This window comes from Miniopterus natalensis, chromosome 3, assembly GCF_054644295.1.
Source record: "Miniopterus natalensis isolate mMinNat1 chromosome 3, mMinNat1.hap1, whole genome shotgun sequence".
In the NCBI taxonomy this organism is placed as follows: domain Eukaryota; kingdom Metazoa; phylum Chordata; class Mammalia; order Chiroptera; family Miniopteridae; genus Miniopterus; species Miniopterus natalensis.
In genome coordinates, this window is record NC_142083.1 from 101205078 (window position 1) to 101231172 (window position 26095).

General features: G+C 42.3%; 1 protein-coding gene across 9 annotated transcripts; it reads right to left on the reverse strand.

Annotated features, from left to right (window-relative positions):
• Positions 1-711: 711 nt before the first annotated feature.
• On the reverse strand, positions 712-26076 carry PALB2 (partner and localizer of BRCA2). Of its 9 annotated transcripts, none has more exons than XM_016222719.2 (13): positions 25977-26076; positions 24140-24199; positions 23915-24017; positions 20012-21457; positions 16677-17461; positions 16282-16353; positions 13951-14112; positions 12798-12883; positions 12288-12449; positions 11040-11156; positions 6193-6280; positions 3282-3451; positions 712-1493 (listed from the first exon to the last, which is right to left on the reverse strand). In XM_016222719.2, exons 1-13 carry the CDS (start codon positions 26022-26024, stop codon positions 1283-1285), a joined length of 3510 nt encoding a protein of 1169 aa, XP_016078205.2. In that variant the 5' UTR covers positions 26025-26076; the 3' UTR covers positions 712-1282. The 9 variants fall into 9 exon arrangements, with proteins under 9 accessions (XP_016078205.2, XP_016078209.2, XP_016078203.2 ...); XM_016222723.2 differs by having other exon boundaries at positions 3303-3451; positions 25977-26075; XM_016222717.2 differs by lacking the exon at positions 25977-26076 and having other exon boundaries at positions 24140-25876.
• Positions 26077-26095: the final 19 nt, after the last annotated feature.

The following is a 26095-nucleotide window of genomic DNA, read 5'->3' on the forward strand; positions in this document are numbered from 1 at the left end:
CGCCAATGAAGAGGAACAGCTATTTCTAAATTAACATATTTCAACAGGTCTTGAATTACTTCTCTTCATTTTTGTTTTGTTAATCCTCTCCCAAGGAAACTGTTTCCACTGCTTTCAGAGAGTGGTATGGAGGGAGGGGGAGGGGAGAGAGAGAGAGAAACATCAATGTGAGAGAGACACAGTGACTGGCTGCCTCCACACACACCCCAACCAGGGTTGGGGAGTGAACCTGCAACCCAGGTATGTGCCCTTGACTGGAAATCAAACCCGAGACCCTTTGGTGCGTACGCTGACTCTCTAACCACTGAGCTACACCAGCCAGGGCATTATATTACTTTTAGTAGGTACATGGAAATAAAGCCAAATGGCCTAAGAATATATTGCATGTTAGTATAGTAAGTTAACTGCAATTTACTATTACTACTGAAACATCATAGACTATTCTAGTTGTAAAATAATTTGTTTTGAAAATGACCTTAATGGGATGGGGGGAAAAATAATATGCCAAGCCCGGTCAGTGTGGCTCAGTCGTTGAGCATCAACTCATGCACCAAGAGGTCACTGGTTCGATTCCTGGTCAGGGCACATGCCTGGATTGTGGGCTCAATCCCCAGTAGGGGGCTTGCAGGAGGCAGCTGATCGATGTTTCTACCTCTCTCTCTAAAGTCAATAAAACATATTTAAAATAGTAATAATATGCCAAGCAGAATGTATAAAAATATTTATTTTTTATTTCGAGAGTATGTTTATTAAAACTGGGGACAGTGAGACAAGGAAGGGCTTAGGATAGAAGAAGCAACAGGAGAGCCTAGGTGGGGCTACTTTGCCTCATTGAAAAGTCAGGGCCTTGGAGACAGGTTCAGGGGTTAGAGCAGGAGGGGCCACTGCTCCCCTGGTTCCCCTGGTTGCAAGTTTCGTGGGGACCCTTTGACTTTAGGGAGAAAAAGCACGCCTGAGAAAGAAAAGGGGAAGAAAGGTGTGGGCATGCTCCCAGGAAGAAGAGCACGCAAAATAAATATTTATAAACATTTGAACCTTTACGTACACTTTTAAAAGCAAATGCACAAGTGAGAGGAATTACAAAAATTAACCTCAAGTCCTTTTCCCCACTGTATAAATGAACATTAAAAATCAGTAGGGCTCCCACCATCAGAATACAAAGTCTGTCTGAATGAATACAAGTAATTACTTTAAATATCATTCAGATACTTTCCTTACAGTTACAACTCCAAAAAGTACTAGGATGCCAAATATATCCAGTACACTGTGTTTTCACCTTACCCTAACTTATTAAATATACAAATACGTTTCCATCTTTTTGTCCAGCCAGCAAATGAGAATCTGTACCCGACCATTTAACAAAAGACCAGTTCTTGTCAGAGACGGGTGGAAGGAGAGCAGTGCAATGACCTAGAAGTAAGTCCCAAATGGCAATCGTTCCAGAAGTCAATACTGCTGCTGCAAAATTATCCTTCACATCACCTTCCAGGAACCTAACATTAAGCAGAGAAGAGATGATTCAAACCACGTATCCAAAAAAAAAATCTTTAAAAAGAGGCCAAAACGATGCTCCCAAAAGCAACAGGAATGCTTCTCTTTGCAACCCTGGGGCTGCGGGCTACTGTGTTGTAATGCGGGACATAATCACATGGTCGCCCCTGCCTATCTCTGGATGCATCTTGTATCCCGTGCGCCCTAGCTCACCATGGCCAAACACTCTCCTCAGTGTCTTCCCTCTTGCTATTCCCTCCCCTGGCAGGCTCTACCCCCAGGCCTTAGTGTGGCTGGGCTTTTGACATTACTCAGGCCTGCTGCCTCCACAGAAAGGTCACACCTAATCCCGTCTAGAGCAGTGCGGGAGCACGCGCACACACACACACGCACACAATTACATGATCTGCTTTTATCGTCACAGCACTTTTCATGATGTGAGAACACCCTCTTCCACATTTGGTGGTTATCTTTCCCACAAAAGATAGGGCTCTGCAGCCAACTACCTCGCTTTGAATTCTAACAAAGTAAGAACTTTGTGACTCTGGGCAAATTATTTAACTTCAGCAGTAAAATGGGGACATGGTGATTACTGTGAGTTTTAATGAAATAGCTGATAGCACAGTACCTAACACAGAATGCTTAATAAAAACGAGCTGTTGTTCCTCACTGCCATATCACCAGCATGTGCAGAGTGTCACTGATAAACAGACCTTCTCATCAGTCGACAATTCAACATTAGCCCTGGTAGCATCATCCCATGTACTGAAAGGTTGCTGGTTTGATTCACGGTCAGGGCACATGCCTAGGTTTCCAGCTCAGTCTCCAGGAGGGGGTGTGCAGGAGGCAGCCAATTGATGTTTCTCTCTCTCCTTCTTCCTTCCTCTCTCTCTAAAAATCAAAAAAAAAAAATCTTTAAAAAAATATTTACTAATAGATCAATATTAGCTGCCTACATGTCAGAGGCTCAGTCAGATTTCAAAGTAAAGATGTCTTCCTAAAGTACATTTAAAATTTTTCTTAATGGAAAGAACATAAATTATAAATCTTCTGTAGAAAACATTAATTACTCTATATTTTAAATGTTTTCATTATGGGAAAAACAGGGCTTAAATATACATAAAATACTTACCAACGCCATGCTGGTAGGATCAGGATACAGGGAACCTGGGGCTTGACACAGACCCACTAAACATTCTACTTCTTTTATTTATTTTTTATTGATTTATAGGGAGAGGAAGGGAGGGAAGGAGAGAGAGAGAGGGAGAGAGAGAAAGAGAAACATGGATGTGAACATCAATCAGTTGCCTCACACACACACCCCTACTGGGGACTGAACCCGCAACCTGGGTGTGTGCCCTGACAGACTGGAAGCCACCACCTTTTGGCGAATGGGATGATGCTCCAACCAGCTGAGCCACCGGCCAAGGCTAAACACTCTACTTCGTCTTCCTCTTTTTGTTACTCTTCACCCGAGGGTATCTTTTCCATTGATTTTTAGAGAAAGTGGAAGGGAGGAGAAGACACAGAGAAACATCAATGTGAGAGACACATCGATTGGTTGCCTCCTGTATGCGCCCCGACCAGGCTGGAGATCGAGCCTGCAATCTGTGCCCACGACCTGGAATCGAACCCAAGACCCTTCAGTCCGAGGGCCAACGCTCTAACCACTGTTCTTAACGTTCTTTATCTTGATCTATATATACTATTTCATGTTTCCATTTGTCTAAATGACACAAAAACATCTGGTTTCTATATGTGCAAATTGCCTTTCACAAGGTCACACTTACTGCCCAGCAGCGCACACTTGCCTCCCAGCCTGCCCTTGAGGAAGACAGTAGAGCATCACACCCACGCTCAGGGCTGTCTTGGGGTTGATCGCAATAAGCTGGAATACGGGGCTTCCCGACGGCTCCCTCTCTTTGGCACAAGGATGACTTAGAACAACAAAAAGAAGTCCCTGATTTAAAAGAAAAATTAATAACCAAAGAAATCATTAGGACTCTGGTGAGAAAAAGAAAGGGCTGGCAGAGACAAAACGAAAGACTCACAGGGATGATCAATGGGCTTGTCAGTGTGGCATTTCATTGCTGGCTCACTTTTCTCAGGCAGGCACTGGTCTGTCACTGAGCTGGACTTGGGCTCCCAAGCCAGTCTCTGAAGGCATGAGCCTGGCTAACGCATCAGTTCCCTCCCCTTAGACATGGCTTACACCCCTGGCCACTGCTTTGCAGAAATGCTGACCCAGGGAAAGGGCATATACACACGTGGTGGGAGTCCTCAAGCCAGAAATGCTCATTTGTCAGTTGGTTTTTGAACATTCAGGACACATTTTCCCATAAATACAGTCTTATTATAAGCGGTGACTGGAGTTCAGGCCAACCTATAATAGCTTATTCATTTGTATTTAGAGAGTAAGAGTGACAAAAAGGACACCATGACCTATGATAGTTTCTGTGGGAAAATATGCTACAAATCTCTCCCAGCTTTAAAATTAAATGTTTGGTTTTTTTTAAATCCTCACCAAGGATGTTTTTATTGATTTTATAGAGAAAGGAAGGGGGAGAGAGAAACAGATGTGAGAGAGAAACACTGATCGGTTGCCTCGCATACACACCAACCCACAACCTTTTGGTCCACAGGATGATGCTCCAACTGAGCCACTGGCCAGGACAAAAATTACATGTTCTAATAACATCATTGTGTGTGAAGGTATCTGTCACACACATATGTATACACTACTATATGTATGTTACATGTTGAAAATAATTATCTTTGGGGGTGAAATAGGGAAAATTAATTATAGGGCCATCTTAGGATTAAGAACACTCATTTCTACTTTATACATTTCCAAAATGACTGCATTTAAAAAAAATTTTTTTAAGTTGATTTTAGAGAAAGGAAGGGAGAGAGAGAGAGAAACATTGATCAGATGCCTTCTCTATGTGCCTGGACTGGGGATCAAACTGGCTACCTGGGTATGTGCCCTGACAGGGAATCGAACCTGCAACGTTTTGGTGTATAGGATGACACTCCAGCCAACTGAGCCACCTGGCCAGGGCCAAAATGACTGAATTTTTATAATGAGAATGAATTACCTTATAATTAGAAAGCTGAGAGTTAAAAAAATGTTTAATGCCATACACTTTAACTAGGGTTAGGCAAACTATGGCCCACAGGTCAAATCTGGCTCAAGGTTTAGTTCTGTATGACCCATGAGCTAAGAATGGTTTTTGCATTTTGAAAGGGTTGGAAAAAGACAGAGAAAGACTATTTTGTGACATGTGAAAATTATATGAAATTCGAGTTTCAGAAAGTTCCATGGGAAAGTTTTATTGTCCAAAATGTTTCACTGGAACGTAGCCACGCCCACTTCTTACACACACACACACACACACACACACACTTTTTTTATTCCTCACCTGAGGATATTTTTTCCATTGCTTTTCAGAGAGTGGAAGGGGGAGAGAGGGGGAGAGAGAAACATCAATCTGAGAGAGACATACCAATTGGTTGCCTCCCACATGCGTCCTGACTGGGGCTGGGGATCAGCCTGCAACCCAGCTAAGTGCCTTTGACCAGAATCGAACTGGAGACCCTTCAGCCTGAGGGCCAAAGCTCTAAGCCCTGAGCCAAACTGGCCAAAGCACCATATCCATTTACTACGTGTCATCTCTGGATGACGTGCGACAGTAGGAGAGCAGAGATCATGTAGCCTGCACAGTTGGAAATATTTACTGTCTGTCCCTTTAGAGAAATGTCTGCCAATTCCTGCCCTCAACTATAAATCATTATTTCTGGAGGCTGGCATCATGGGGAACTCTTACTTACTATCTTTTCCATTTCTCTTCTCAGTTTTAAAATTAAATAGGTATTAATATTGTAATACTTTAGATATAAAACTATCTAAATGCCTAGTAGATAAATTTAATAATTCCAGAGATGAATTCAACCCTCTTATCTTGGGATGAATAATAATAAGCCTTAAGACCAGGTGACAGATACTTAAGACGGTAACACTTTTGAGTTCACGCCCACAGATGCTGCTGGTCTAGGGAGAAATGCACCCTTTGCATTCAGAACCTCTACAAAATGAGGCTCACAGGGTTGCCCCTGGGGCTGGGCAAGTCAGTCTCCACACAGCACCACACTGGCTGCTACTGCCTTTGCTTGTGGCTCAGCAGTGGACGCATAAGCAGTTACCCTTGACTCCTGGACAGCTACCTCCAACCTGTTCAGATGCCAAAACCAGGCTGTAAGCCAACTGTATTAACACAGTGGCTAAGAGGCTGTGTTCATTTCTATACAAGACCACTAAAGTCTAAGAGAAAAGCATGTCTATGATCATTCAATCACCCTTCCTCAGGATATTCATTCGCATCATAAATCATTTATGGCAATGTGGTTGGGGGCCAAGTCTGGTAATGGGATAATATTTCTCAGTATAAATTCAAAGCCAGAAATGAATGTTTGCCCTTAGGTTGTACAGCCAGAAAATTCACCAAGCAATCATACTGTACCAACACTTATTTTCATCCATAAATTTCAAGAAAGAAAAAACACTCCTACACAATTGTGAAAAAAAATAGGCAACAGGGAGGGCCAGTTAATTATTACTTACTAAGTTATTGCTGCCACTCAGCGATACCAAGACTAACACTCAGAACAGACACAGAGTGGTCACAGCTGATCGGTACTCACCATTTCAGAATAGGCTTTGTGACAGACAGAAGCCTGGTAGGAATCACCAACATGCAACTTTTTCAGGAGCTGACCAGTTTTTAAATTCCTTAGACAACAAAAATAGATAAGTTGATAACACTCTTCCAGCAAACTGGTTTTCACATAGTCTCTTATTTATCACAGCACCGTTTAGGAGGGGACCAAGGAAAAAACTAAGGGACACAGTGCCTTTGTTTTGTTTAGCCACAGACTGAGCTAAAAATAGAAATAGAGTTTAATTTGGCCAATGTTTTTTTGTTTGTTTGTTTGTTGTTAACGCTCACCACAAGATATTTCTTCCATTGATTTTTAGAGAGTGGAAGAGGAGGGAGGGAGGGAGGGAGGGGGGATGAGAGAGACAGACATCGATGTGAGAGAGACACATCGATTGGTTGCCTCTCTCACATGCCCTGACTGGGCCAGGGATGGAGCTTGCAATCCAGGTACATGCCCTAGACCAGGAACTGAACCTGTGACCCACGCTCTAACTACTGAGCCACACTGGCCAGGGCTGGCCAATGGTTTAATGTGAGAGTTTAGCCCTCTGCTATGCCACTAGGGAGAAATCTCTCCAAATTCCAAGAGAGCGGGTTTCTATTATCTCATGTTACTTGGTATTAAAATTACACACATGGTATAGCTCTATCATTAGGATTTTGTCACATTTCTTCTTACACCTACATTTTCCATGGAGAATGGTCAGGAAACCAAATCTGGTTAGGCAAGAGACAACACCTGAAACAGACTTACAATTGTGTCTCTAAAACATCTGCTTATTCTAGAGCCAGCCCAAGACCATGGAGAAAGAAGGAAAGACTCAGCTGGGGCAAAAATGGAAAAACGGTGAAACAGGAAAAAAGGGTGAATGTAACAGAGAAGGAGAGGAGGAGGTTTGTTGGAATGCTTCTGAGCTTGGGGATCTGTGACATAACAACTGCTCTGCCATGTGACTGCCTAGGAAACACTTTCGGTGGCTCCCATTAGCCAAGAGAAAGTCCCAGCTGTTTTTCATGAGACCCACAGCCCTCATGAGCCCAGCCCGCAGCACTTCGTGACTCACTGCCCCCTACCCAGCAGCTCACTTCTGTACGTGTTACACACATTCCCAGCTCTCTGCCTTTATTCAAGCTGTCCCTCCACATGCCCTCCCCATTACTGGCCAATCCCATTCATTCCTATGGCCCAAAGTCTGTCTCACCTCCTCTCAGCTGCCTGAACTCAGTTTAGAATCTCTCACTCCCATCTGCATCAGTCTAGAGAAATCTCCTCACCTCCAATTCCATAGAGGATTGTCCACATGCCTCACTTTTTATGTGATATATACTATAGTAGGGTATAATGTGATCATTCAACCACTACTTCTAAACTTTCTATGGCCCAGGTACTGTATACAGATCCAAAGCCAGAAAGCTAAACTCTCACGTAAGCAAGCAAGGTTTTCCTCACACAGGGCACCAGCACAGGCTGATTCCTTACAGAGGGCAGTGCGAGTTCCGTAGTTAGTAACTGCTCCCCCCAAATCCCAAAGCACTCTGTCCAACTCTCTATCACTCCAACACTTGGGATTGTAAAGCAATCTTATCTACCCACTAGATTTAGGGGCTTTGGGACCAGGATTCCAATCTGGTACATATCTGCATCTCTCACAGAGAAGCAGAGGTTCAAATATCTATTAAATAAGTGAAAGATGGTGCTCAGTTAATACAGCTCGACCAATATTAAATGTTTAAACCTTCAGTAGTAGTTTTAAAACAGGCCACTTGAGCCCTGGCCCGTGGTATCGTCCTGTGCACTAAAAAGTTGCCGACTTGACTTCTGGTCAGGGCACAAACCTAGGTTGCGGGTTCTCATCCCCGGTAGGGGTGCATTTGGGAGGCAACCGATCGATGCTTCTCCCTCTCCCTCCCTCCCTTCTTCTCTCTCTAAAATCAATAAAAACATTAAAAAATTATTTTAAAAAATGGGCCACTTGAATTTGGAGTAAAACATGAATTGCTTTACACATCTAACAAATGAGTCCTACAGGAAAGATGAACAACTATTATCTGTACATATATAGAGTATCCCCAAAAATGTATATACAAACTTTGAATAAAGTCAGTGTTTATTAAAATACATTTCATTTTCAAAATTGAGCTCTCAGCTGTTAAAGTGTGTACACATTTTTGGGGGATACCTGCAGTGTCCCCAAAAAATAGAGAGCCTGAAAGGTAAAAGATAGCTTCTGATGGACAGCATGAGCAGAACATGTCTGAGTAGCTCCCTTAAGCAAAGAGCTAAGGCAGGCACTGAGAACTGACAGAAGATGTGGTGCAACCTTCAGGGACTTTCATTTAGCACACGCTAAATTAAAAATCAGGGCCACGTGAATTCAGACAGGGAAACACTACGGAGGGCTGAGGTGATATGACAGAACTCAAGGCAACCGTGGGGGAAAGCACCCCTTAATTTAGAACTTAAACTTACTCTTTTTTTTAATCCTCTCCCAAGGATATTTTCTCCATTGCTTTTCAGAGAGAGTGGGGAGGGAGAGAGGGAAAGAGAGGGAAACATCTATGTGAGAGAGACACATCAATCGGTTGCCTCCCACATGCACCCCCACCAGGGCAGGGGATCGTGCCTGCTCTAACCACTGAGCGAACTGGATCAGGCTTAAACTTACTCTTAGAAGCTAAGTACAGAGGCCCCTCCTCAACCCCAAATTCTGTTGTGATCCATTATATATGAAATGCTTTGACTACTATTAGCAAAAGCGGGGAAATGAGGGAAAGGAAGAAAAAAGGGAGCTCAGGAGTATGGAACAGCTGGAGAGGAATTTCTGTAGTAGAGCACGGGGGAAATGAAAGCTGAAGAAAAACAAAAGGTTTTATTTCTGGTGCAGAAAGGAGAGGGCTGGGAGTAAGAGTGTTTATAAAACAATAGCATAAAGATGATCTGGAGCCCGGCCGGGTGTGGCTCAGTGGTTGAGCGTCGACCTAGGATCCAGGTGATCGGGGTTCGATTCCCAGTCAGGGCACATGCCCGGGTTGAGGGCTCGGTCAATGACTCTCTCATCATTGATGTTTCTATCTCTCTCTCTCCCTCTCCTTTCCTCTCTCTGAAATCAATAAAGATATATATTAAAAAAAAAAAAAGATGATCTGGAGGTTGAATATTGATTGATGGCAATAACTAGATTAAATTAATAGTCTAGGAGCTAAATCATGAAGGTCTGGACTACAGAAATAGCAGAAAGAATAGAAAAGATAACTTTTGTAAAGAGCATTGCCCTCAAGTAAGACCTCAGACCTGAGGAAAGTGCCTAAGTGGGAACGTGCTGCTCTAGACTGCAGGACATCTGAGAACAGGGGCTCCTGGCAGGTTATAATATAGTCCAGTTTCAGAGGCTCCCTGGTGCAGAGGGCAAGGCTTCTCTCAGGGGCCATGCTTTCCCAGTGTATTCCTAGAAAGCTAGCATTGGACAGTGCAGAAGAGGCAGACAGTAGTGACATTAATAAAACTGTTTTTAAGACCCATTCTGGCCCCAAGGAAACAGTTAATGGAGAAGGCGTCTGAGAAAAAAAATCAATCTATTCTTCTAATACAAATTAACCCTGCAAGTGCTGATGTCCAGGTATGGAAAGAGGTGGCTGGGGACTCTCTGACTTCAGTTTTCCTATCACAAAGTTGTTAATTTGGATCCTGCAATGAAACATTTTTTATGTATCTAGTAATTCTGGATTGTATTCTAGACATCACAAATGGCACTACGCATAAACTCTGGATTCTCTTAGGTTCCCCTGAAGAACATTGATTTCCTCCCCCTAGTAACAGTTAACTAGGCTAAACTCAAATTCCAGCTGCTAAAAACCCAGTTCAGTTCTTTTTGCTTTACCTGGGCTTCTCTGAGTCTGCCCTGCATACATGTAGTTTAAAGGTCAGCCAGATATTTAGGCAGATATTATAGCAAGAGTTTAGGGCTCTTCTCCTACTATTTTTGGGATTTCTCTGCCTCACTTTTTCAAAAAAAAATATGCTTTTATTGATTTTAGAGAGAGAGGAAGGGAGAGGGAGAGAGAGATAGAAACATCAATGAGAGAGAAACATCAACATCGATCAGCTGCCGCCTGCACACCGCTGCTGGGGATCAGGCCTGCAACCCGGGCACTGGCCTGACTGGGAATCAAACTAGCGACCTCCTAGTGCATGGGTCAATGCTCGACCACTGCCTCACTTTCTAGCTGCTGTGGTCACACTGAACCAGTGGGACAGAAGGTTTTCTTTTTCCTTTTTATTAAATTTATTGGGGTGACACTGGTTAACAAAATTATACAGGTTTCAGATGTACAATTCTATAACACATCAGAAGGTTTTCTATCAAGTTTTTGGCCACTCAGTGTGCAGACTGGGGCCTGCCCTCTACTAAAAGCCATAAGAATAGGAAACTTGTCCAGTGACACTTCCTGTCTCTAAGGGTCAACCCCTCTCCAGTATCTTTCTTCTTTTTTCTCTCCAGTGCCTTCAGTTAGTTGATTTTTATATTTGTTCCAGAATTTATAGTTACTTCAAGTAGAAGAGTTAGTCAGATAGAAGTCACTCATCCATTAATCAGAAGCAGAAACAATCATACATTTTTGCCAAAAAAACTTCATTCTTTGATAGTCTGCTCAGACTGATTCTTTTCACAATGTCTGAATTAATATGACGTTCTTGTTACGTATATAGCATCTGATAGTAAACAAAAACACAATCGTATTTACAGTCTCTTATCTCAATGACCCTGTGAAATTAGAGGTATATACTTATATTACAGAAGAGAAAACTGAGGGTATCGAGAGGAAACTTACCAAATAACAATATTGTTCATTATAGTGGTACCAAGCAGAGCTTCCTGCATCCCTTGAACCTCAGCAAGAGTTAGAACAGTTTCTTCAGGAGGCATCAAAAATTGTTTTTCTTTGCTCCTGCATTTAAAATAGTATTAAAAACCAGTGCTTTGTACCAATGCAGTTTCTAAGCAGCCCGTCTACAGATTATTGAACTCTGCACAATAAACACTAGCCTAATGCTTGAAAAAAGTTCCAATCAGAAAACATAGATATGCTGAAATTTCCACAAGTATAACTTCTGTATCATCTACCTGGATATACTGCAAGCACCTCACACTCATCACATCCAACATAAAACTCACCAGCTCCTTCTTTAACCTCGTGTTTCTTTCTGCATTCCCATCTCAACGAATGGCAGAACCATCGCCCAGGTGACCGCCCCAGAGACCTGCACATTGCCCTTGTCTTCTTCCTCTCTATCTCCTCAATCACCAAGTCCTAATGATTTTATCATCTCATCTCTCCCAAATCTGTCTGTTTCTCCCCATCTCCACTAACACTTTCCTAATTTAAGATAATTATTTGTCTCTTGTCTAGACTACTGCAACAGTTTATAAAAAGATAAGCCATGCCCTCTGTTATTAGGAAAGACAAACAATCACAATGAAGTATATAAATGAGTAGACATAGAGGATGCTAAGAGCTTCGTTTTCAATGTGTTGAATCTGAAGGAACCCTGGATGTCTAATAAAGAAGCATGCAGGTCTAGAGGCCAAGAAAGAGCTCAGAGCTGGAAATGTTTGTTTGCAAGTAGTCAGCATCTAGATCAGGGGTGGGGAACATCTGGCCTGTGGGCGTACACAGCCCTCAAAATCATTTGGTCTGGCCCTGCCAAAGCAACCACAGGCAGGACTCGAAATTCAATAAATCTAGAAGCTTTTTTCATAGCTAATTTTTAAGTTGATAATTTTGTATGGCCCTCAAACGATGTTACAAATATCCAAACGGCCCTTGGCAGAAAAAAGGTTGCCCACCCCGATCTAGATGGTAACTAAAGCCATGAAAACCAAGTGTGCGGAACAAGCGAAGGATCTTGAGGTACTTGTAACATTTAAGGGGCACACAGAGATTTCAAAGAAGACAAAAGGACCAAACTCCCTGCGTGTCCACTTCCACCCTCTAAACTGTCCTAGGTTCCAGTGTTGAACAGAACCTGTGAGACCATGCTTACCACACAGAAAGAAAATCAGCTGGTGCTTTTCTTACCCTATGTCTTCTGCAAATGTTGTGACTTCTACTTGCTGATCACAAAGGGTCCTGCTGCTACTCACTAGCCTCCTCTCTGTCAGGCCAAGCACAGCTTGTATATTTCCAGAACTCAGGAGCACCTGCTTTTCACTTTCACCATCAGAGGAACAAAGTAATGCCCTAAACCAAATATAAGAGAAAATGCAGAGAAGTCAGGAGTAAGTCTTTATTAAAGAAAAGATTTTTTAATTGATTTTTAAAGAGAGAAGGAAAGAGAGAAACATCAACTGGCTGCCTCCAGCATGTCGCCTACAGGGCATCGAGCCGCATCCCAGCATGTACCTGACCAAGAATCAAACCTGCAACCCTTTGGCACACGGATGATGCCCAACCAACTGAGCCACTGCGGCTGGGCGGAAGCGAGTCTTTAACAGTAAAGGACTAGGTTCAAGTTTTAAGTGGAAACTTCAGTCGGGGATAAAGCGAAAGCTGAAGGGAAAGGAAAAATCGTCCCGGAGAGCTACATACCTGATTTCTCTGATTTCCAAATTTCCCAAAGCCACACACACAAGGTTACAAACATCAGGCATGGGAACTATCTGTAACACGGGAACCTAAACAAAACAAAGAGCCAAATGATATTTGGTTGTTTCATTTTTAATCAATCCAAATTCTCCAAAATTTTTTATATTCATTTTTATTCTTACTGTACCACGACAGTTTCCAACATCCGGAAAAATGTGAGAAGGTTCAGCAAACACTCTCTTTTTATGAGTCGTAAAAAGCTATATGCATAACAGTGTTTACTGCCGCCGTTTATTAATGCAACCCATGCTTCCAATAGCAGGGGAATAGTTAAGTAAGTTCTGGCAAGGGAGCCAGTGGAGCATCGTACAGCCATTTAAAATAAATTTACTCACTGAACAAATATTGAGCAAAAGCACAGAGCTAGAAGCTGTGGATATACTTGAGAACAAGAATGAAATCTGCTAAGAAAGTAGATCTTCAAGGTTCTCACAAAAAGAAAAAAAGGTAACTATGCAAAGTAATGGATGTGTTCACTTAAGGACGTGGGGACTCCTTTACAATGCATACACATATCGAATGACCATGGAGCACACTTTAAACATGTTACAAGTTTATTTGTCAATTATACCTGAATAAACCTGGAAAAATAAATAAAATTCTACATAGATAAGAATGGAGAAATGTTTATATGCTAAGTGAGGAAAAGCAGATTAAACTTTTAAGCACACTAGGGTTGCAACCAGGTTAAGACATGCATGAAGGTGGACAGACCTGGAAGAAACACATGCAGAAAAAAGCAGAAACAATGTGTTCATGAAGGGAAACATCAGCAGGTATCAGCAAGTTTAGAAGTCAGAACAGACAGGAAATTCCAAGCTGCTTCAGCAGATCTCATATAAAAATCCACCTCCGGGAAAACGTGTGGATCGAGTGAATAAAGTGCAATGTGGACTGCAGCGTCTTGATGGCAGGTACACAATGCTCACTGCACAATTTTTCTGTATGCTTAAAAATTTTCATAATATATGTTGGGGGGAAAAACTTATATCTCTGTTGTCTCCCATGGTCACAGACCCCTGTGCCCCTCTTTGGTAAGCTGCCCATCCATTATCATGCAAATGGTCGCAAAGATCTCTTTGGGACTTGTACTCACCTCTGTGAAGTGCCAGGAATACATTTTCTCCCACTGCGTGGCATCCAGAGGTTTCCAAAGAGAAACTGCGTATTCACAGGCAGTTATGATACATGGCACTTTGACACCAGCTATTTCCCACCACACGGCACTCACATCCACAGAGCAGGAGCCTGAAGGATTCTGACCAGAATGGCAACAACAGTTATGTTAAAGGGAAAGTTGGGGTCTGTTTTATGAAAAGTGATGCATAACAAGGATTAGATGAAATACCAAGTAAATGTAATAAAAATTTTATGCGGTCAAAATAGAGCTTGGTGGGTCTTACATGTAACTAAAATAATTGCCCATATAAGATCTCATGATATAATTTAAAAGCATAGCTCCACTCTGGCCCGGTGGCTCAGTTGGTTGGAGTGTCATCCCATACACCTAAAGGTCAAAGGTTCAATTCCAGGTCAGGGCACATACCCAGGTTGTGGGTTTGATCCCTGGTTGGGGTGCGTACGGGAGGCAACTGATCGATGTTTCTCTCACATCGATGTTCCTTTCTCTCTCTCTCCCTGCCTCTCTTTCTAAAAACAAAACAACAAAAATAAACAAATAATAAAAATAAAAGTATAGCTCCAGAATGGAGTACATTCAAATTTAACCGCAAAAGATAGCCCATAAGAACTTATCCACTTAGAAATGAAACATCCTGGTGAACCACCCATGGGCTGAAATAACATACTATTTCTAAATGAACAGCAAGGAGAGTGCTAGGCATCCAAACATGCAGCTTGAGGCCAAGGCAAGACTTCCCCCCAAAGTGTATAATCAATCATAAAGGCATTTATCAAAAAGCAAGAAAGATAAAAATAAAATAAGCAAGCAGCTCAAGAACGTAAAAGAGCAATGAAAGAGGGAGGGAGGCGTTATTAAGGATAAAACAGAAATAAATGAAAGAGGAAAGCTCAATTAACAATCAATACAACCAAAAACTAGTTTTCTGGAAGACCAACAGAATGGACAAATCTCTTAAATCTGATGTAGGAAAAAATTATTTTTAGAAATGGGGGACTGGGGAGAGAGAGGCTTATAGACAGACGAAAAGTAATATAAAAACAATAAGCAACATTTTACTTACAAACTTGAAGACACAAATGAAATGGTTGAGTCCTGAAGAAACTAAGTTATTAAAACCGATGCAAGAATAGCTTTGAAATGACATAGGTATTACTATGAATTTTTTATTGAAAAAAAATCTGGGGCTCGGAGGCTAAATCATTTGCCCAAGGTCACAAAGCCAATAATTAGCAGAAACAGTTTGTGTGGATTTTAAGCTCTTTCTTCTGTACCAGTTGTTCTTGACTGGGGGCCATTTTCCCTGGGGAACACTTGACAATGTCTGCACACATTTTTGGTTGTTACAACTAGGGAAGGGGTGCTACTGGCTCTATTTGGTAGAAGCCAAGGCTGCTGCTGAACATCCGACAATGCACAGGCCACCCCACCCCTCACAGCAAAGAATTATCCAGCTCCTTAATGTCAACTGTGCTGAAACTGAGAAACTCTACTCTACACCAAGCTACCTGACGTACCATGAATACAAAGTTAGTTAGGTTACAGGTCGTCTATTTCTCAGGATTTACTAAAATATAATTAACAGAATATTGTGGGGAGTTTTAATGCAATGATCAGTTTTTAAAAAACATTTTTATTTATTGAGTTTAGAGAAAGAAAGGAAGGGAGAGAGAAACATCTATTTGTTGTTATTTTATGGATTCATTGGTTGCTTCTTGTATGTGCTCTGACCAGGGATCGAACCCGCAACCTTGGCATACTGGGATGATGCTCTAACCAACTGAGCTACCTGGCCATGGCTCATTAACAAAATATTGTAATTTATATTTCTCAGAACCACATATATCACACAGCATATGAAAGATTAACCATTCACTGCATCACAATCAATAACTGCTGCCCATTTTCTGATAAATCACGATAGGTGGTTCTTCTAGAAACATTAGATCATTTGGGTAGGAGAGTCACAAATGACTCTTTTCTTTCTCTCCCTCTGTTAAAATGCGAGATTTTAATTTAGATAAGTTGAACCACTGAGCTTAAATTGTTCTTGGCAGTAGCCTGACATATAAACTTCAAGAGACAATCTCAAAATATAAATACAGGTAAATTGTGTGAAAAACAAAAGAACTTAAACCTGTTTTTCTAAATCTTTTTTACCAAATTTATTTAATAGTATTAAGAATGAAAAGCTATATAATCAAATTCTTCTCCATGCTCTTATCAATTAATCACATTTTTTACATATAAGACACAAGACACATTATAAGGGAATAGTCTTCTGACCTTTAATTTCGAAACCAACTGTAGGCTGCCTGGGTTTAAGCTGTCACAAACAGGAACGTCTGCTATTTCAGCCTGTAAAAACAAAGACACACCATTAATCTGTACTTCGCATATGACACCTGCCTGCATCACTGGCTCATCAAAATGCCTGCTTCCTATGGCAGACTCCTTCGCTAATGACAAAGACAACAGGATCCCCCATTTAAAAATCAGGTTTTTAAATTAACTTTAATTTCCCCAGAATGAACTTAAAGTTTACAGTGATATCATATCAAAGAAACATGAAAACATTCTTCAACACTGACGAGCCAATGTGTAAGGCAGTCCTGCTGTCCACAGCCACTGAGGTTATTTCATTCCTTCAGAGAAAACGCCACAAAGGAAGTGGACTGTACCTGTTCGATGGGATGCTTCCACGATTCTAGGCATGTGCTTCCACAAAGCAGGTTTTCTTTGAAAAGGAATGACTCCATGGGTAAAGGTGGTGCTTGGGGAACAGAATCACAGTCACAATCAGGCTGTCCCTCCCTTCCTGACACATGCAGGCTGCCACCTAATTTTGGCTGGCTGGTGCAAATGTCACATTGTTTACTATCACTGGCTTTCCCATGAGGAAGTTGGGGTGCAGACACTTTGTCACAGTGTGCTGGGGAGCCAAGAGCTGGAGTGGTGCCCAAGAAGGGGAGCACGGGGGAGCACACAACTGCCGTCGCTCTGTCGTCATCGGGTGCCACAGAATTTAAAGGAGTGAAGAGTGATGTGGACGAGAAAAGGCCCTTCTGCTGAGCCTGGCTTTTTAGCTTTGGCATTTTAGGATGTGCTCTTCCCGGTAGAACAATCAGCTCCTCTCCCAAATCCTCCTTTTCTATGTCGATTTGCTTAGGAGTCAGTTCTTCCAAAACAATACAATTTCCCTCTTTTAGATGCCTCTCCCCATACACTTCTGATCCGAAAGGCTCAATCAGCTCTTCTGAGTAGGACTTCAGTTTTTCAAGCTTAAGAGGTCCAAAGTCTTCATCTGGTAACTGAAATTCCGTGATTTTGAGAAAAGACAACAGTTGCTTTAAACTTAGCATTTCATTCTTAGGAGACGGAGCATTGGAAGCATCACCGTCCAAAGCTAAATAGGTACTGTTACTGGAAGAAAAGGAGTCCTCTTTTTGGCAGTGACCATCCTTCCCTAAAATAGAGAGGAACAATAGCAAATACCCAACAAGAGACAGGAACCCCCAACAAAGAGTGCAGTTCTCAACTCCAACCGTGTACGTAGCAGGCTCATCGCTCTCCCCTCCATGACCTGAAACCTCAGTGAACCATTCGAAGTCAGCCACAGGTTAGTTTAACTGGCAGCTCTCCTTCTGCAGTACCCCAAACAGCATCGTGCTAACAGCATTAGTTGGGAGAAGGAAGACAGGGGTCTAGTCCCAGCTCAGCCACTGCTGTGCTGTTGCTTTGGGCAAGACAATTCACTTCATTTCCCCTGGACCTTCATAAAGTCCTTTCTGCTCTAAAACTTCGATTCCAACAAGCTAGCAGAATATAGTCTACAAAATGCTGGCTTTTCTCACTGAAAACTTAGTACCTTTTCCAAGCAAAGAGTTATTTACTATTCTTAGCAACTGGAATTCTTCTATACCATTTGAAATGCAGCTGCATCCATCACCTAACAAATGCTTGAACATATATACACAATGGAATATTATTCAGTCATAAAAAAAATGGAAGTATGGATACATACTAGAACATAGCTATATCTTGAAGACAGTAAAAGCAGGTCACAAGTTGTATAACTGCATCGCCATGAAATAAGTAAATCCACAGAAATAGGATTAGTGGTTGCCAGGGTGTGGGGAGAGAAAATAAAGATGAAATGCTTAGTGGGGCCCTGGCCGGTTTGGCCCAGTGGTTAGAGCATCTGCCTGCAGACTGAAGGGTCCCCGGTTTGATTCCAGCCCAGGGCTCTTGCCTCGGTTGCAGGGTTGATTCCCAGCCCCAGCCGGCATGGGTTCAGGGGGCAGCCAGTCGATGTGTCTCTCTCACATTGGTGCTTCTCTCTCTCTCCCTTCCACTCTCTCTGAAAAGCAACAGAAAAAATACCCTCGGGTGAGGGTAAAACAAACAAACAAACAAACAAACATTTAGCGGGTACAGTTTCCATGTCGAGTGAAAAAGTTTTGGAACCAGGTAGGGATTGTGGCTGCACGTTGTCAATGTCCTAAATGTCACTGAATTGTTCACTTACTTTTTTAATTATCACGCAAGGATATTTTTTCCACTGCTTTTCATAGAGTGGAGGGAGAGAGAGAGAAACATCAGCGTGAGAGAGACACATCCGTTAGCTGCCTCTCGTGAGCCCCGGCTGGTGCCAGGTATCCAGCCTGCAACTGAGGTTCATGCTCTTGGCAAGAATTGAACTAGGGACCCATCAGTCTGCAGGCCGATGTTCTAACCACTGAGCACACCGCTGGGGCTGTTCACTTAATTTAAACTCATTAATTTTATGTTATTTAAACTCGTTAATTTTATGTTCTGTGGTCACCTCAAGAAAAATTTTTTTTAATGTAGCTGCAGGTTACTAAAGTAGCAGATTGTGTCTACATATACAAAAGAATGTTTCTAGTTTGTTACAATACTGATTTTTTTGTATTCTTGTTGACCTAAAAGATAAATCATAATGGCTCTTATTTTTAATTAATTATAGCTCATAGACCAGGGCCTAAGTCCAAGAGTATAGAGCAGGGTTGGGGAAACTTTTTACTACCAAGGGCTATTTGGATATTTATATAATTCACGGGCCATACAAAATTATCAACTTAAAAATTAGCTGTGGAAAAAGCCAGATTTATTGAATTTCGAGCCCCGCCTGCAGTTGCCTTGGCAGGGCCAGACCAAATGATTTCACGGGCTGTAAATGGCCTGCGGGCCAGACGTTCCTCACCCCTGGTATAGAGCAAGCAGGCTTCCCATTTTTGTAAATAGTTTTATTGGAATACTGTCACATTTACATGTTGTCTGTGGCTACTTTTGCACTACATTTGAGTATCTCTGACAGAGCAGAGACAATTTTCTACATGGCCTTTTATGGAAAGTTTGCTCATCTCTAGAATAGAACCAGTGTGAATTATCTAGTTTTTATGCCGTTTACCAGATATAACTTCTGAGCAAGTAAATTAAAAAGTTTGAATTATAACATCACTTGCTATCTTCCAAAACCTGGTGTCCCACAGATCTCAGAGATTATACTGGATATTTTATCCAAAAAAGTCACTCAGATCTATTGCATTTTATTATGCAATCATTCCTAAGAGTCTGTCAGTGACCTCAAACTCTGACACACATTACATTTTACTTCAAACACACTTCCTATATTAATTATACTTCTACTCTTGGATAAAGACTGTGTTGCACCTGAATACTAATTTTAGGTAAACATCCAATATATTTTCCTTCCAATGTCAACTTTTCCAGGCACATCTGGCATCACATGGACTGGTCTGAAGCCCGGTTCTGTCACTTTAATTAATTAAAGCACTTTAATCTCCTTGTGCCTTAGCTTCCTTGCCTGTAAGGTCAGGATAAAAACAGACTCTACCTCCTGTAGGGTTGCTGTGATGATTCAATAAGTCAGTACCTGTATGACATTTAGAAAGAACCAGGCACATAGTAGTATTAGAGGCCATTGTCGTCACCATCCTCACACACCTTGGTTTACCTTGAACTCAACTCTTACCATGAATAACTTTTTCATTCTGATCTTTGTACAAGGTGACTTCTTCCTTGGACCTATTAACACCTGATGTGCCAGAAGTGGGCAAAAGTAGTTCATGATGGTGTAATGCAGGGGTGCAGACTGACTTTCTTTTTCCTCTGTGTCTTCTACCAGATGGCTGGGTAACTGCGGTCCTGGGAAAGTCATCCTTGGTGCCCCCAGCAGGAGAGCTGACTTCAGTTAATGAGAGAAGTCTCTGAAAAGGACTCCTTGAACTTGCCTGCCCTGTGCACGTGTCACACATCTTAAATTCATTTTGGTTAGTTTCTTCATTGAAAAGTTTTAAAACTTTAGTCACTTTCTTTTTTTTATTTTTATTCCCTTTCTTTCTGACACCCAAGTGACTCTGAGTTACAGCCTCCAGGGCTACTTTCCTCTGGCAATTTGACATATGTCGTGTTGTTCGTACATAATATTCTGCAGGAAAAGGAAGGCCTTCGAGCATGGTGCAAGACTGAATTTGATTTTCTGCAGAAACAGGAGAGATTACTTCTGGGCCAAGACTATGAGACTGACTCAGAACCTCATTTTCCTGAAAACATTCACGTCTACCATTTAGAGCACTACTGGGAGGTTCTAAAGAGTCCTCTGTGTGATTTCGTTCTTGTAAGTTTTGGTTTTCATTTGCTGATAAGTTATAAGTGAGCTCATTTATGGAATATGCATTATCTGCCTCGAAGTCAGGACTTCTAGGCAGCTGGCCACTTGGACTTACAGCTTTATTTACCTCTGGGTTTTCTGTGAAGACAGTCATTTTTCTGTCCCGTGCCTCTAAGTTTACGGGTGAGGTAGGGCTGTTTTTTAAACCTTGAGCAGTAAGTTCACAGTTCCTTTTAGGAGGCTTATGTTGAAGGTGCTGACCACTACTGCTATCTGGTGGAGTATGCAGAGGAGGTGGGAGCACCCTGGGGAAATGATTTTCTGCTAAGAAAGCATCCACGCTGCTTTGTGGGTTGGCACTTGGTGGAATTAATACCCTCCCTCCGTTATTTTCTGTGGCTGGAGCTTGAGAATCTGGAATGTCAGATTGAAGACTTGGAAAGTTAGTTCTTAATTTAGTTACAGGTGTCCCAGGATTTTCTCTATTAATTTCTTCTTGTTCCTTTAGTCTTTTTCCAGAGAGGATAAGTGAACCGGTGTCAAAGAAAGATTCCCTCTCTTGTGAAATAAATGTTCTCATCTGCTGCTTCTTTCTTCTCTCTGGCAGCTTACTCTGCCTTTTCCCACGATCAGGACCACTAACCCTGTAGGCAAAATGTTCTTGTATATCATCTGTTCTCTGTATGTCTAATCCTTCCACTGGGCCATATCCAGGGTTAAAGGACTCAGGTTCTACGCCTCCAGTTTCCTCATTGAGATGGATGTTGATTAGTAATGCATCACAAGACGACACTTCAGTTTTAGGTTCTAAGGAGGAAAAATTATATAATTAATATTTTCCTTTTAAAGTGAAACAAAAAATTCCATATTTATTTTAAAATATATTAATACTATATTATTTTAAAATATTATATATAAATATTTACTTAAGAAAGAGTCAATGTATTTCATTCAGGCAGATCAAAGTTCAAGTTTTTTGTAATCTAATAAACCATAATAACTTTATGTAAATGTAAACAAATAAAATTGTGCTAGAAAAAATGATTTTTAAACTAAAAGACTACCAATTTTTTATTGAAATAATCTTTTTCTTAGTGTTTTTGCAGCTTTATTGAGGCATAACTGACAAAAACTGTATAAATTTAAGGTGTACAATGTGATGTTTTAATATATATATAATTACACTGCAAAGCGTAACCATAACCAAGCTAATTAACATATCCATCAATTCACAGTTACCTTTTTTTGGTGTATGTTGAGAACACTTAAGATCAGTTCTCTTTGCAAATTTCAAGAATACAATATACCTGCAGGATTAGCTGTTATCACCATGCTATACATTAGATCTCCAGAACTTGCCCATTCTGAGTAATTGAAACTCTGTACCCTCTGACCAACATCTCCCCATTTCCCCATATCTCACTTAATTTTTTATTTCATGTCTTTTTTGGCTCAAGTAATTTTTTTTATAAAATACATTTTTATTGATTTCAGAGAGAGAGAAAGAGGGAGAGAGAGGGGGCGAGAGAGAGAGAGTGAAAAATTGATGCCAGAGAGAGAGATATGGTTCTGTTGCCTCCTGTATGCACCCCGCCTAGGGATCGAACCTACAACCTGGGCATGTGCCCTGACTGGGAATCAAACCAGAGACCTTTGGGTGCAACGACGACACTCAACCAACTGAGCCACACCAACCAGGGCTTGAGTAACTTTAATACCTCTTTCCTATTTCAATAGCTGCCAATTTTATGAATATAAATAATCTAAGTATTAACACGAGAAACGACCATTGTTCTTTACAGTATTTCCAGCCAGGCACTTCTCTGCAAATGTTGTATAATTACTAAAAGTTGAGAAGGAAAAAGAACACTAAATAAACAACCCAACTGAAAGCATAGTTTATTGCTCACAGAATGAGAAAATATTTATAAGTCATGCATCTAATAAGGGTCTAATAGCTACAATATGAGGACCCTTACAACCCAAGAATTAAAAACAAATAACCTAATTAAAATATTGGCAAAGAACTTGAATAGACATTTCTCTAAAGAAGATATACAAATGGCCTCTAAGCACATAAAAAGATATTTAACATCATCAGTCACTAGGAAATGCAGATTAAAACCACAATTCACTTCACATCCACCAGGATGGTTATAATTTCTAAAATGGCAAATTACAAGTACTGGAGAGGATGTAGAGAAATTGGAATCCTTACATATCGTGGTAGGAATACAAAATGGTACAACTGTTATAGGAAAGTTTGGCAGTTCCTCAAAAAGTTAAACACAGCCCAGCCACCGTGGCTTAGTGGTTGAGCATCGACCTATGATCCAGGAGACCTGGGTTTGATTCCTGGTGAGGGCACATGCCTGGGTTTTGGGCTTGATCCCCAGCAGGGGGTGTGCAGGAGGCAGCTGATCAATGACTCTCTCATCATTGATGTTTCTCTTTCTCTCTCTCTCCCCCTCTCCCTGAAATCAATAAAATATATTTAAAAAAAAAAAAGTTAGACATAGCCCTCGCCAGCTAGCTCAGTTAATTAGATACACCAAGGTTGTAGGTTCAATCCCCAGTCAGAACACATACAAGAATAGACCAATGTATACATAAATAAGTGGAATAACAAATTCATGTTTCTCTCTCTCTAAAATCAAGAAATAATAATTAAAAACATTAAATTTAGAATTACCGTATGACCCAGCAATTCCATGCCTAGGTATATACTGGAAATAACTGGAAACATGCCTATAGAAATGTTTATACATGAATATTCACAGCAACTTAATAGCCCAAATTCATAAAAGCCAAATGTCCATCAACTGATGAATAGATATGCAAATTATGATACATCTATACAATGGAATATTATTCAGCTGCAAAGGAATGGGTAATGATGCATGCCTGGATATATGTATGCTCGGATGCATGAACCTTGAAAGCACTGTGCTAAGTAAAAGAAGCCAGTGACAAAGGCCACATATTTCATGACTCCATTTATATGACTTGTCCAGAACAGGTTAATCAACAGAAAGTAGATTAGTGGTCACCAGGGATTAGGGGTAGGATGGGTATGGGGTTTCTTTCTGGGGGCGGCTGGTGAAAATGTTCTAGGATCAGTGATGACGGTTGCACTCTCTTGTGAATATACCAATTGTACACTTTAAAGAGTCTATTGTATCCTTACCTTCTGCCTGTGAGAAAAAGAACCAGTCAAATAACCTGGAACAATCAAGCAAGCACGAGTGAGTGGGCTGGCTTTACCTGAGCAGTTTAGCTGTGATGCAACTTCCTGCTGGAGCAAACAATCTTCTGCTTTCACTGTTTTCTTAATAAAATTCTTAACCTTCTCAGCTCTTTGGGCCCGCTAGAGAAAGCAAAAGCAGCTCAAGGAACAAATTTAAGGGGGAAAATTGTTTTAAAGCTTCATTATTATGAAGAATTGTCTTTATAGCGTGTACCATAATTTTGAGAGTAAGATTCGTTTACCTGAAGGCGGGCCAGGGTCTTGCTGTATTCCCTTTTCAAGAATGCTAATTTTTCCTTCAACTGCAAGAAGAAAAACACCAGAAGGGCTGAGCAGTGGGAAGGGAACAGTGAGCAGAGAGGAGAGGCAGAGTGCCTACCAGACATGAATGTGATGCTCAGCCCGACAGTCAGCAAGAAGCAGTGGAGGGTGTGGCACTAGCCCACATTAGTCTCACTGCTCACAAAGCACCAAGCCCTCTGCTCTCTCAGAACCTTTTCACAGACTGTTCTTATCACTTGCAGCATTTCCTCCCCAACTCACTGTGCTAATTCCTACTGATTCCGCAGGCCTCAGCTTAGATTTTTATTTCCCTGGAATGGACTTCTAGGTTCTTCAATCCAGGTTAGATACTCCACTTCTCCTCTGTGCTTCCTTCATCATGGTACCTATTACTCTGTTATCTGTTTACTTCTCTGTCCCCCCCCTTCTCACTGTGAGATCCTCTGAGGCAGCAAGAGCTGTCACCCTCAGAAATTCACTTGGAAAATGAATCTCTTGTCAGTTACTGGTCCTGGTATCTCTACCACCTGGGAACAATAGCTGTATCAGTTTATAAAGGTATCAGCTATTGTTCCAGGCACTAGACATACAGTGTGATCAAGCTTACATATAGCAGATGGTACAGATAATAAACAGGAAAACAAACAGATGACTTCACATGGTGATCAATACCTAAACAGGGAGAGAGGAAAGTTCCCGAGTTACAGGAATGGACTATTTTAGATAGAGTGGCCAGGGATCGTTTCTAAGGACTACTATCTAAACCTTGCCCTACAGGAGGAAGGGGCTGGCTAGGGAAGATCAGAGGGAGAGCTATTTGTCCAAGATCACAGTTTATAAACAGTATGTGATTGAAGCCCATGCGGTGCATCTCTAGAGACTGTGCTCTCAAATCTATGCTAAACTGCTTCTTACAGCAGCCTGTTAGTCACCAGGGTTATCAATTATCTGGGAATTATCTTGGCTGGTAAATGCCTCTCTCACCCCCAGTAGAAAGTAGGATGTGGTTGGCTGGAGCTTCACTGTTCATCAAAAGGTGGTGGGTTCAATTCCTGCTCAGGGCACATACCCAGGCTGCAGGTTCAAGCCCCAGGTGCATGTGGGAGGCAGCCGATGGATGTTTCTCTCTCACATCGATGCTTCCCTCTCTCTCTCCCTTCCTTTCTCAGAAATCAATAAAAAAATAAAGATAAAACGAAAGCAGGCTGGGATGAGAGGCAGCAGAGTTCATGGGGAAGCAGAGTGCAGCACGAAGCCTGGAGCAGCCAGCACGGCGCGGCCTGGCCGGTGCCCGCCGAGGCACAGCTGCGCACACGGTGGCGGGGCGGCACCGGCTCTGCCGCGGGAGCAGACGCGGAGCCGCCTGCCTCTCGGCGGAGCGACGCCTAAGGACACCACGGCGCTTCCACAACGCCCAGTACCGAGCGGGGCGGGACACCGGGTGGACAGACGTGCGCTAACGGGGGCGCCACACACGGAGCAGGCCGACGGGAGCGGCAGGGCCGCCGCGCCTGCCCCGCGTGGACCTTCCCCGGCCCAAACCACAGCCCTTCCCGGGCTGTCAGCGGGCTTCCCGACGGGCGGCAGAGCGAGGCCGTCCGGGGGCCTCGGCTCTACCCACAGCCTTGCATTTTGTCTTTATGCATGAGTGCTGTAAAAAAAGAGAAAGAGTGCTCTCTGAACGCAGCGGGCGGGAACAGCGCCCTTCCTTCCCGCGCTCCCGGGGCGCCCGAGGCCTCTGAGCGCAGGTTAAAGGTCAGGGCCCCGGAGGGCCGAGGACTCCCGCACCCCCCGCACCTTCTCCTTCTCCTCAAAGCTGAGGGGCTTCCCCGGAGGCTCTTCCATCGAGCCCGCGAACGAACGGGAAGAGTAGCGGTCGCCGCCCCGGGACTGCGGACACGAGGACTCCGGCCGGC

Bases quoted from the DNA above. Each gene is read 5' to 3' on its own strand.
- PALB2 (XM_016222717.2), bottom strand. From the start codon at position 24,283: ATGTCTGGTAGGCACTCTGCCTCTCCTCTCTGCTCACTGTTCCCTTCC. The intron at 21,458-23,914 runs GTAAAGCCAGCC...TTTCCTCCTTAG, and splicing joins ATCACAGCTAAACTGCTCAG to AACCTAAAACTGAAGTGTCG. The intron at 14,113-16,281 runs GTCAGAAGACTA...CATTCTGGTCAG, and splicing joins AGTTGGTTTCGAAATTAAAG to AATCCTTCAGGCTCCTGCTC.